The 12,696-nt window shown below is 38.5% G+C and overlaps 1 protein-coding gene across 1 annotated transcript in view; it reads right to left on the reverse strand.

Moving 5' to 3' along the window:
- Positions 1-11,402: 11,402 nt before the first annotated feature.
- The window catches only part of CD40LG (CD40 ligand), a 32,350-nt gene continuing 31,056 nt past the window's right edge, over positions 11,403-12,696 (reverse strand). Inside the window, exon 6 of the mRNA XM_073637911.1 lies at positions 11,403-12,084. Within this exon, the coding sequence (XP_073494012.1) occupies positions 11,699-12,084 (386 nt within the window). The 3' untranslated portion in view covers positions 11,403-11,698. The remainder of the gene's footprint in view (positions 12,085-12,696) is intronic.

Here is a 12,696-nt window from a genome sequence, read left to right on the forward strand (position 1 = left end):
CATGGATGCAGTCAGGTAGTAGGCAGATCTCGGGGCATTTCTCCAGCAGCCACAGATTACTGACATGGTCAATGGATCGGGTCCACACCAACTCCAATCTAGTTTTGGTCTGCCATCAGCCTTCTGTCACTTCTAGACTCCCATGAAAATATATTTATCAACTTATATATTTTTATACTGGATGTCATGACTTCGTATTGAATTATTATCATGACTTTATGTAATTTGAGAAAAATTAAAGGTGGACACATCTGTAGCTCATCAAGATAGTCTCAAGTGGGAAACCCCTTCTGTGACACTCATATGCACGAACAGGTAATGTAAGAAGAGACTATTTTGGCTGGACGACTCCATCAAGTATATTCCTGCTTAAGACTGCTCTCATAATCGAAAAACGTTTAGATTTAGGCCTTGGTCTATACCACTAAGTAGTGTCTCTTGGTTGGTGACCAAGAAAGCTTTGGTTTACCTTAGTAATTGTACAATGTTCTGCTTTTTTGTGATGTGGCCACACACCGAACTGAAATGTTTTGTGTGTCTCACCCATGTAAGTGAAAAACCTCTATTTATCAATGTTTTCGCTTGCAATATGATAATCCTGTAGGGTTAATGCACAAAATCATTTGTTTATGCCACCATTATTTCTTATCAACCAAGCCTAGTTTATTTCTGGGACAGAGCTATCCTTTAAAAATACAACAAGACTACAGTAGGTCTGTGATCTTCTATGATGACAGAGGCGAGACCTCACTTATGGTGATTTTTCAACAGAACCATTTATGCAAGCACTAAAATCCAAAGATTCTCAAATTGGAAGGTAAGCCATGGGTTTAGTGATAGATGTAGTATATGTATTGCTTTACGGCTGTTTACAGAATATGTGAATACTATACGTTGCTGTTCTGCTTTGACCTTGTAAACAGCGGTTTTTCTGTGATGTGTTTTGTTGCTATTCTTGTCTTGTTTTGTATTACTTTTTTATTGCTATTTGACATTTTCAATAAATATCTTTTTTTAAGTAAATGTCTATATGGAATATTTTTCCACCCAGTTATACTGCATTTTAAAGTGAATATTCACATTTTAACACTGTTATTATTACATAAAAAATGTGTGCTGATTTAATATATCTGGATGGTGGTCGGACCTTTTCTGATACTTGACTCTAAATAGGTTAAATGGATGCAGTGTTAAAGGGAAAGTTACCAGATGTGTCTGAATCCTTTATAAGATGCCACCATAATTTTGACGTAATTGTTATTCACTTTATGATCTTGCTCATTTCTGTGCAGCACAGTGGTTTTTATGCTGCCAGCGCTACTTGTCCATAGGATTACCAATAAGAGTATACCATTCCCATAATTCCGTTTGCCTCTCATACATTCTAACTATTTACAGCTGTCTGTCTGTCCCTCTATTATAAAGTGAAAACCACTAGTGTAATTACTTATTTTCTTCACAGACAACATTCTGAGACACTAGTCTGCTAATAAGACAGTGTATGATATGCTGTTTTCATGTTAGACATACCCCCTTCAAATGAAGGGAGGGAGTAGAGCTATGGAGGAGTGGACCTAGCAGACAAAAAGTGAGGCAATATCTGTAATGTTGCTGTATTTCTGTGAGTGGGATAGGGTATATAACCACATGTTCATAGTATGGGATGTTGCTTCAAAAGAAGATTTAATACCTTGGAGCATAGACTTGTTGCACACAAATAAAAAAGATCAAGCCTCTGTATGAGCTTTAGTTCTTAAGCATTAGATTTAGTTGATGAAATATCTTAGGTCCACATCTATCTTGGCTCAACCAATCTATGCTCATTTAAAAGGAGCAACATTCAGAGATTACTGATTAGATACCTCTAGAGTGACTGTTATTTTATTTTGGTGTTATCCATTTTGCATCCATTTTCCTCATTTTCTCCCTTGGCTTACCTTGTTAACTTCAATAGACTCCTGCTTGCCACTAACATCGGGGCTCTTGTGTTACTCGCCTATCCCTGCTCCAACGCCACATCATGCCCCCATCTCCAACTGCCACCTCCCTTTTCGAGTAGTTTATTCCAGATTATTCAAAAAACCTAGATAACTTCTCTGACATTATTACCTTAGGCCTTTAAAGACCAGCTCAGGCAGAGGCCAGGTGCTTGAGTATTAAGTAGCACAGTTGCCTCAAGTTTGTCAGAAGTTTGCTTTTACTTTACTTGGCTTAGTAACTGACAGGTCTCCATCTTCTACTTTGCTACCCCTGAGATCCATGCTAAAATCAGCATTATTTCCAAGCTCAGTCCAGCTTACTAGGTGTTATCCACATCTACCACTTATCAAGCTTGTTACCAACTTCTCGCAACTGTTCTCGGTACTGTTCACACTTTAGCTTCTGCAATCAAGGTAATGTAGCTCTTCAGGCATGTCTCCAATTTGCTCATACTTCACTGCTATCCAGCAGTTAACCATTTCCTTGCACACTGTTTGCATGCATTGCTGCTACTGTTGCCCTGCTGAAAGATATCAGACTATCTAAATGTCCTCAGTCATTACTGTGAGTAACTGCATTTTTGTTGAAAGATACCGGATTGCATATAAATGTCTGTATTCCTGCGATTTACTGCATCTCTGCTGGAAGATATCAGTTCCTATATGTTTACTTTTCCTGTGTGTATCAGCACCTCTAGCTCACCTTCATCTTGTGCTACATGCTCCACTTGTTTGACTTTCATCCTGCAAACCCTTCTGTTCTAGTCCTTGCTGATCCATGTGACAATTTGTAAAGACAAACTCCACTGCACCATCGCCCCCGGTCTGAGCTGCTCACCCAGACCTACGCATTAGAGAATCCACCTCAACAGATGAGCCCATAACATCTTGCCTGATTTCCACATGATATTTCATGCAAATTTATTATGTTTTTTCCTGTATCTACCACCATCCTAACAATGGTTCTTGGCAAGCTGAATTCATGTGAACAAATAACATTGTAAGGGAATGTGGTTATCAAGGTCTTAAGATGGTTGTTGTAAGCATAATTGCTGAAGAACACTATTATTGCCAATGTCAATAATATATTTGCTCCTATTTTTCTGCCTTTAAACTCAAAGCCAGATGCAAGTTTGCTTAAATTGAATATACAGTTGTGCTCAAAAGTTTACATACCCCGGCAGAATGTTTCCTTTCTTGGCCTTGTTTCAGAGAATATGACTGATAACAAAAAACTTTTTCTCCACTCATGGTTATTTGTTGGGTGAAGCCATTTATTGTCAAACTACTGTGTTTTCTCTTTTTAAATCTTAATGACAACCAAAAACATCCAAATGACCCTGATTTAAAGTTCACATTCCATGGTGATTTTGGCCTGATAACATGCACAGAATTTGACACAAATGGGTCTGAATGGCTACTAAAGGTAACATCTTTACCTATGACGTGTTTGCTTGTAATCAATGTGTGTGCATAAAAGCTGATTGAGTTTCTGGGATTCAGACAGACTCTTGTATCTTTCATCCAGCCATTGACGTTTCTGGATTGTCAGTCATGGGCGAAGCAAAAGAATTGTCAATGGATCTACGGGAAAAGGTAGTTGAACTGTATAACACAGGAAAGGGATACAAAAAAAATATCCAAGAAATTGATAATGCCAATCAGCAGCGTTCAAACTGTGGTTAACAAATGGAAAATCAGGGCCTCTGTAAAAACCAAACCAGGTAGACCAACAAAAATTTTGGCCTGCAACTGCTAGGAAAATTGTTCAGGATGCAAAGAAAAACCCACAAATCACAGCCGAAATTCAGGACTCTCTGAAAACTAGCGGTGTGGCTGTTTCAAAATGCACAATAAGGAGGCACTTGAAGAAAAATGGGCTGCATGGTCGAGTCGCCAGAAGAAAGCCATAACTGCGCAAATGCCACAAAGTATCTCACCTACAATACGCCAAACAGCACAGAGACGAGCCTCAAAACTTCTGGAACAAGGTAATTTGGAGTGATGAGACCAAAATGTAACTTTTTGGCCACAACCATAACCGTTACATTTGGAGAGAGGTCAACAAGGCCTATGATGAAAAGGAACACCATTCCTACAATAAAGCACAGAGGTGGATCGCTGATGTTTTGGGGATGTGTGAGCTACAAAGGCACAGGAAACTTCTTGGTAAAAGTTGAAGGAAAGATGAATGCAGCACAATATCAGCAAATACTGGAGGCGAATTTGCACTCATCAGCACGGAAGCTGTGCCAACATGGCAACAATCCAAAACACAAGGCCAAGTCGACCTGTCATTGGCTACAGCTGAACAAAGTGAAGGTTCTGGAGTGGCCATCTCAGTCTTCTGACCTCAATATCATTGAGCCACTCTGGGGAGATCTCAAGCGTGCAGTTCATGCTAGACAGCCCAGGAATTTACTGGAACTGGAGGCTTTTTGCCAAGAAGAATGGGCAGCTTTACCATCTGAGAAAATAAAGAACCTCATCCACAACTACCACAAAAGACTTCAAGTTGTCATTGATGTTAGAGGGGGCAATACACGGTATTAAGAACTGGGGTATGTGAACTTTTGATCAGGGTCATTTGGATGTTTTTGGTTGTCATTAAGATTTAAAAAGAGAAAACACAGTAGTTTGACAATAAATGGCTTCACCCAACCAATAACCATGAGTGGAGAAAAAGTTTTTTTGTTATCATTCATATTCTCTGAAACAAGGCCAAGAAAAGAAAAATTCTGCCGGGGTATGTAAACTTTTGAGCACAACTGTATGTAAAGATGACAGTGCGGCTGTTGTTTTCGTTTTTCACCCTTTCTAATCTATGTTAATCTATATGAAAAACAAATCCTGAAATATTATTGTCTTTTTACTCTAAAGAGCTCTCTCAATAAGCTAGGGGCAGGGTTAGCAATTATCTCCTTATTATCAGAGAGCAGAATACCAAAATAACAAAAACAGGGTCACACCTCTATTATAAAGCTGGAGGCGAGTAACAAATATAAGATAAGATAAGATAAGATATACTTTATTTATCCCGGAGGAAATTGCGGTATCACAGCAGCAGAACACAGATCTCGAACATGACACATATGATAACAAAACATTTGGAATGCTTTAGGATTCACTATTTACAATGGATGATGGTGACCCTAATCCTAATTCCTAAACAATCTCCTCTGCACAGGTCACTAATATACGCAGAACATCCATAGAATTTAACATGTATTATTTCTGACTTTTCATAGTCTAGGTAATTGTTGTAAAGCAAATTTCTGTAGTTGTTTGCAGTACAAAATAGAATTCTGTCTTTATAATCTATTGCACTGAAATTTTTGTTCCATCTTGCAACATTCAGCAACTTCCTTCACTATAAAAGCATTTACAATTTTGCTGGATAGTGCACAGTATGTACAGTGGTGGCCAAAAGTATTGGCACCCCTGCAATTCTGTAAGAAAATACTCAGTTTCTTCGTGAAAATGATTGCAATCGCAAATTCTTTGGTATTATTATCTTCATTTAATTTACTTGCAAGGAAAAGACACAAAAGAGAATGAAGCAAAAATAAAATCATTGATCATTTCACACAAAACTCCAAAAATGGGCCAGACAAAAGTATTGGCACCCTCAGCCTAATACTTGGTGGCACAACCTTTAGCCAAAATAACTGCGAACAACCGCTTCCAGTAACCATCAATGAGTTTCTTACAATGCTCTGCTGGAATTGTAGACCATTATTCTTTGGCAAACTGCTTCAGGTCCCTGATATTTGAAGGGTGCCTTCTCCAAACTGCCATTTTGAGATCTCTCCACAGGTGTTCTATGGGATTCAGGTCTGGACTCATTGCTGGCCACCTTAGAAGTCTCCAGTGCTTTCTATCAAACCATTTTATAGTGCTTTTGGAAGTGTGTTTTGGGTCATTGTCCTGCTGGAAGACCCATGACCTCTGAGGGAGACCCAGCTTTCTCACACTGGGCTCTACATTATGCTGCAAAATGTGTTGTTAGTCTTCAGACTTCATAATGCCATGCACACGGTCAAGCAGTCCAGTGCCAGAGACAGCAAAGCAACCCCAAAACATCAGGGAACCTCCACCATGTTTGACTGTAGGGACCGTGTTCTTTTCTTTGAATGCCTCTTTTTTTTGTACACTCTATGTTGATGCTTTTTCCCAAAAAGCTCTACTTTTGTCTCATCTGACCAGAGAACATTCTTCCAAAACATTTTAGGCTTTCTCAGGTAAGTTTTGGCAAACTCCAGCCTGGCTTTTTTATGTCTCGGGGTAAGAAGTGGGGTCTTCCTGGGTATCCTACCATACAGTCCCTTTTCATTCAGACGCCGACGGATAGTACGGGTTGACACTGTTGTACCCTCGGACTGCAGGGCAGCTTGAACTTGTTTGGATGTTAGTCGAGGTTCTTTATCCACCATCCGCACAATCTTGCGTTGAAATCTCTCGTCAATTTTTCTTTTCCGTCCACATCTAGGGAGGTTAGCCACAGTGCCATGGGCTTTAAACTTCTTGATGACACTGCGCACGGAAGACACAGGAACATTCAGGTCTTTGGAGATGGACTTGTAGCCTTGAGATTGCTCATGCTTCCTCACAATTTGGTTTCTCAAGTCCTCAGACAGTTCTTTGGTCTTCTTTCTTTTCTCCATGCTCAATGTGGTACACACAAGGACACAGGACAGAGGTTGAATCAACTTTAATCCATGTTAACTGGCTGCAAGTGTGATTTAGTTATTGCCAACACCTGTTAGGTGCCACAGGTAAGTTACAGGTGCTGTTAATTACACGAATTAGAGAAGCATCACATGATTTTCCAAACAGTGCCAATACTTTTGTCCACCCCCTTTTTTAGGTTTGGTGTGGAATTATATCTAATTTGGCTTTAGGACAATTCTTTTTGTGTTTTTTTTCATTGAAGACAAATTAAATGAAGATAATAATACCAAAGAATTTGTGATTGCAATAATTTTCAGGAAGAAACTGAGTATTATCTGACAGAATTGCAGGGGTGCCAATACTTTTGGTCACCACTGTAACCCCTTTACATAGCTGGCTGTTCTGTTATCTCTAACGTGGATCTTATCCTGGCTGTGCCAGGTCTGTATGTTCAGCCTCTTCTATCAGTGTTAGAAAAAGCAGCAGGGAGTGGGTGAAGGTTTTGCAGATCAAAGTGTGGATAAGGAGGAAAGCACCCAAGTCTTCAATGTGGGTAGATCACAGAAGTTGGATTGTATTCAGAGAGGACAGCAAACACAGAAGGAACTGGGAGATATCATACAGGCGGCATATGCAGGTGTTGTAGAAAGTGGAGGCAAAAATCCTATTGTCCTTAATGTCAATATCTGTCATAGGTTGTAGAAGTAGAAATTGGTACACAAATAAATTATGCTAGATGAGCCATAAGAACAAGTGAAGACGGCAGCATCCTGAATCCATAGAACTTGCATCCATCAAGTATTACTGGATAGGACACTGCTACATGTCAAATGTGTAAAACTGGTTGCAAACTGCACATCAGAAGGTCTGAAAATGATTGAAGTAATAGATATAGCAGCCTGAAACATAGTACAACTTTTTTTTTTTTACTTAATCACCTACGTTACTACACTATATATTTCCATGTTGAGGTGTCTAGAACCTTTAACCTCTTTAACACAAATAATAACAACAATAAAACAGCAGAACTGATAAAGAAAAAAAACGTATTTATTTCTATGTACATAAGTGGTAATAACTTAAAAACTGTACAATTAATTGTTTGGATTTATAAGAACTCAATTGAATGAAGATATAAATAGGTATAATGTACATAAAAAGCACAGAAATTCTTCGTATTTACATCTTGCCACATACTCTAATTACACTTGAAGAGTCAGTTCTTTGTTTCTTATTGAAATCTAAGAATCTCATCAAAAGTAACCAGCATTGTAATTGTATCTCATAGAGATTGCATATCATGAATTTAGGCATATCATATTTTTTTTGGACACCTAACTTAAATGACTTTCATATATTTAATAATGATGCATGTCAATGCAGATGATCAAAGCCTTCTGCTCTGGGACAACATTCTAATGTAGTGCTGTATTTAGGAACATCAGGGATAAAGCCACGGTAACATCAGGACAAGTCCTGTCCATATGGAGTGGAGAAATGTTAACAAGCAACAGCACGTTTTGAAAGGCTCCATTTAGTAATACATTGTCCTGCAGGGAAAATGAGCAACATACAACTTATCTCCTGCGTTAACAAAGTATTGAGCATGTTGAAATACAATATGCCTTATCCTTCTTTTCCATGACATCTGTTGTTAGGTGATGCCTCCTTTTACATTAGAAATTTGTCTAGTCCTTCCGAAATTGGCAAGTTTTGTTAACTGCCATTTTATTTGTATTGGAACCTTGAGAGAGGTTCGGTTTGTGTTTGATTAACTGCATATATTGGTAATATAATCCTATTAACTAAAGTAATCCCATAATGAACAAAAGACATAAGTCTGACATGAAGAAAACACTCATCGGAGGAAGCTTCTTTTGTCCCTACCTAATAATTATCTTTATAATGACCACATTAGCTTTTTCAGCAAAGAAGTCCTTGTTGCATAAAAAGAGTAACACAGTTCGTTAATTTTTACTTTTAAGTGTATTCGGTCTAAATTGGTCTACCCTTATGGCAGAATACAACCATTCTTTCTTTATAGTATCATGACTGTGAAAAGGTGTGTAGACCATTACTACCATTTTTATTGTTTTAAAGTTTCTAAAATAAAAAATGAACCAATCTTTCATATAATGTCTATATTAAAAAAAAAAATCCTACCGTATTGTGTCTACAGCCCCTATGTAGACCTATGTATTTTCATGATTGCAGATTACAAACTAACCCTGGCCCCAACTAATCGAACTGTTTTCACCAGAATTCTATTGTAAAATTTCATCAGTGACTTTTGGCGCTTTTATATCTGTGTGACGATGGCGGGTGTGGACTCACTGCGCCACTGGCCGGGCTTACCCTGGAGGGGCATAACTAAGTGATTACCTGGTCTTCACTAGAGCCTATGATGGTGAGGATAAGCATGGGCCATTAGTGTAGGCACCAGGTACCACTCCAGGGCAGTCTCCGGACCTGCAGCAGCTGACCTTCGAAGCACAGGGCACAGATACGAAGCACAGAGGACAGAGACAGAAACATGGTCAGATATTCCGAGGTTGGGGCAAGCAGCGCAGGTTCAAAATACAAAGCTGGGGTCAGGTGCAGAGAGGTCAGATTAAATGAGAAAACAAGCTGGGTCGGTAGCAGGAGAGTCAATACAATAATGCACATTGACAAGAACCTAGTAACAAACTGCAGCTACGACCTAAGCTCAGGCAGGGTGTGGACGGAGGAGCTGCCTAATATATCCACTTCTAGCAAGGGATAGGCCAGGGAAGAAAAACTCTGCAGCACACATTAGTTTTAAATTTCAGCAGAGTCTGGCCGCCCCTCACCAGCAACAGGAGGATGTAGCAGTGATAGAAGTATTGCACGAGGCAGCTCAGTGAGATGGTCTGACACTGGGAGGAGTAGAGTGGTGCACACAGTGAGTAGGAAGGGACTTATAAACTGTGCGTGTAACCAGCATGACAGTATGTCACATCCAGCTCTGCCAACTTATTGAAAAGTGTGTGGAGCTTAGCAGGTAGGGAGGTGGCCAAGGGTTCCTAGTGAATTCATCATAATTTATACTATAAATGTGGCGTATATTATAGTAGAAATGTAGCCAGACTACATTTCTTTTGCTAGTGTATGGGAACTGAAAGATGGGCCAAATTCATTAAGAAGCACACACATCTTAATACATTTGATACATCCAAATTCATTAAGGCTGGAATGCAAGGTGCCAGTCTTAATGAATCGGGGCCTCTGAATGTAGCCTGGTCTTGCAGTCAGGTGTTGCTTCCTTCCAGCTGAAAGTCATTATCTAGATAGAAGAGGATTGTTTGTAGAAACGCGTGGTCTGTCTGGGAGCTGCATACCAAAAATTGTAGAATATTTTAAAAACTATTTTCAAAGTAGCTTCCTTTACATGCTCTAGAGCGCTAAAATAAAATGATTTAAAACGTAGGAAGCTCATCAGGTTCATCAAAAGTATGAAGACTTAGAATTTAGAAAATGCTGGGATGCCTTAGGCTGACAGGTGTCATGAGAGAGATGCTTCTGAAGTATACTAACTATCAAAGGAATGCTTTACTGTGAGTCACGGAGTTTACAGGATTTCTTTATGAAACAATATATCAAACACATTGTGGAGGCATGTATATTTACTCCAATGGCATTTATGTTTTTAACTGCACTTAAAGACGTCCTGTCACCAGATTAAAAGTGGCTAGTTTTTACTCTTATTTAATTCCTCTGCTTTCCTGAGTGTTGATTTTTTTTTTAAATCCACCATTTGGTTTCAGAGATATGAGCCTTTCTATTTAGGGCTACTCTCTATATTCTTTACCAAGGGGGCAGTCATCACAAGATAATAATACGGAGCAGCCTAAAGACACGCCCCCAGAGAATCTGTGAGCAACGCCTACTTGGTAAACACCATAAAGAACAACACAATAAAACGTCCTGTGTGTTTGGAACCATATGGTAGATCAAAAAACAAAAACAAAAAAGAAATAGAATATTAAGGGCAGCAAAAAATGACCACTTTTGATCTAGTAACAAGTCCTCTTTAATATCCTTAATTTCACCTTTCAATCCTTTTGTAATCATATCTTAAAAATATGCAAGAGACTTGATCAAGAGTAAGTCTAGTGATCTCTTGTACACTTTTAGAACCTCATTTTTCCAGAACCCAAATACCAGAGTTATAATGTGAAGCTCCTGGGTCAATCTGGAAAATCCGTATCAGGGCTACCCATCTATCATGTGTCATTTCATACTTGTGTTTTTATTTGTGGCAAAAGGGACCAGATGAGACTGCTATCTTTGTATCTTTGCATCCTCTATGGATGTGCTCTTGTTTTTTTATGAAAAATTATCCCTTTAAGTGAATAATAAAAAAACATACTTGCCGACATTTTTGTATCTTTTTCTGAATACATTTTTTTCCTACCCTATTCAAATGTAATCCATGGGCTATCACCTGCCATATTACGAGGGTACACTATAGGAAAATATGGTGGCTCATAGAGGTGCCATACAATGGCACAATGGTACAGAGTACAGAATTTAAGAGACCCCAATGCCATATCGGCTTTACTATGTATATGACGCCTAATTTTTGTACATTAAAGGATTTTATTAGTGATGAGCGAGTGTGTTCTGTTAACCCTTTCGGCGAGCATGCTCGGGTGCTCGCAGAGTATTCGAGGTGTGCTCGGTGTTATTTTTGAGTCACTGTGTGTACATCATTTGCGACTGTTTGACAGTTTTAATACATGTGAGGAATGCCTAACAAACAGGCATTCCTCACATGTATTAAAGCTTCAAACAGTCGCAAATCATGCACACGGGAGCGATTCAAACATAACATTCGAGCACACCGAAGATACTCGGAAAATACCCAATCATGCTCGTAAATCTCGAGTAACGAGCATGCTCGCTCATCACTAGATTTTATGTATTTTTCTGTATCCAGCAAGACCAAGAAATCTCTTTTTAGCTAAAACATACATACAACAAACGACAGGTACATTACATTTCCATAATAGAATGTATCTTGAGGATCATGACATTTCGCCAAGCTTGAACATGCCAAAGTACGTAAATTCGGGACTGTAATCGATGCGTGATGGATCTGTCACGTTAACAAATATAAAATCGTTCTTCTTGAATGTGAACATGGCTCCAATCTGGGATGAATGCAGGTTAGAATATGCCGGTTGGGTTATGAATGTGTTTGCCCCTTTCAACAAAAGCCTTTCTGTTTCGTGCGGTCTCTTCATATAGATGTAATGCACAAATGGAGCCTTCGGAAACTGTGTGGAGTCTGCAGTAAAACTGACTTGGGAGTACACATAATATACGCCAGGAGTTTCCACTCGTAATTTTCCATTTATATATAATACTTCTGATTTTGTTGTTAAATACCCTTTTTCTTTCCAGCGAAGAGCTGTGAAGACAGAGATCAATGCATTTTAATTGACTTATTTAGTTGACTTGTGTCTTGAATATTTAGAATAGCTGCTAAGCAGGAAACAATGCATGTTAAGATAAACTAGTGATAACCCTTAAATAATAGTAAGATAGAAAAAGTAATCATGCAGATAAAATCAGTCACAATGACATATTTGTATGTTAGATCACTGTGAGTCACATTGGTGATATATCTTCTAAGATGTGACCTAGTTTTAAATTGTTCCTACTTGTTATTTTTTATACCATGTTCTCATCCATGACTTAAAGAAAAATCATCCAAGCATGCATGCTTTTGGAGGTATCATAACAGATCACTTTCAGTTTAACAAGCTTAAGACAGTATAAGGTCAGTTTTAATCAACTAAAATAAATCTTTATCTCCTAATTATTCTAGCTATACTGCTTTTTAAAGAGGACCTGTTGTATAATCTATTGGGAAATATGATGAAGTAAAATAAAAATATAAACGTTTCTGTAACAGATATATTTAAGAAAATTTTAATAAAATGTAATTTAGGGATAAAAGTTCTGGCCCTTTAATAAATGGAGATTGGAGTCACCTGAAGTGCGGCTCTCCACTGTCTGA

Source organism: Phyllobates terribilis, unplaced genomic scaffold, assembly GCF_046119375.1.
Source record: "Phyllobates terribilis strain yellow unplaced genomic scaffold, ASM4611937v1 Scaffold_7__3_contigs__length_470593459, whole genome shotgun sequence".
NCBI lineage: Eukaryota > Metazoa > Chordata > Amphibia > Anura > Dendrobatidae > Phyllobates > Phyllobates terribilis.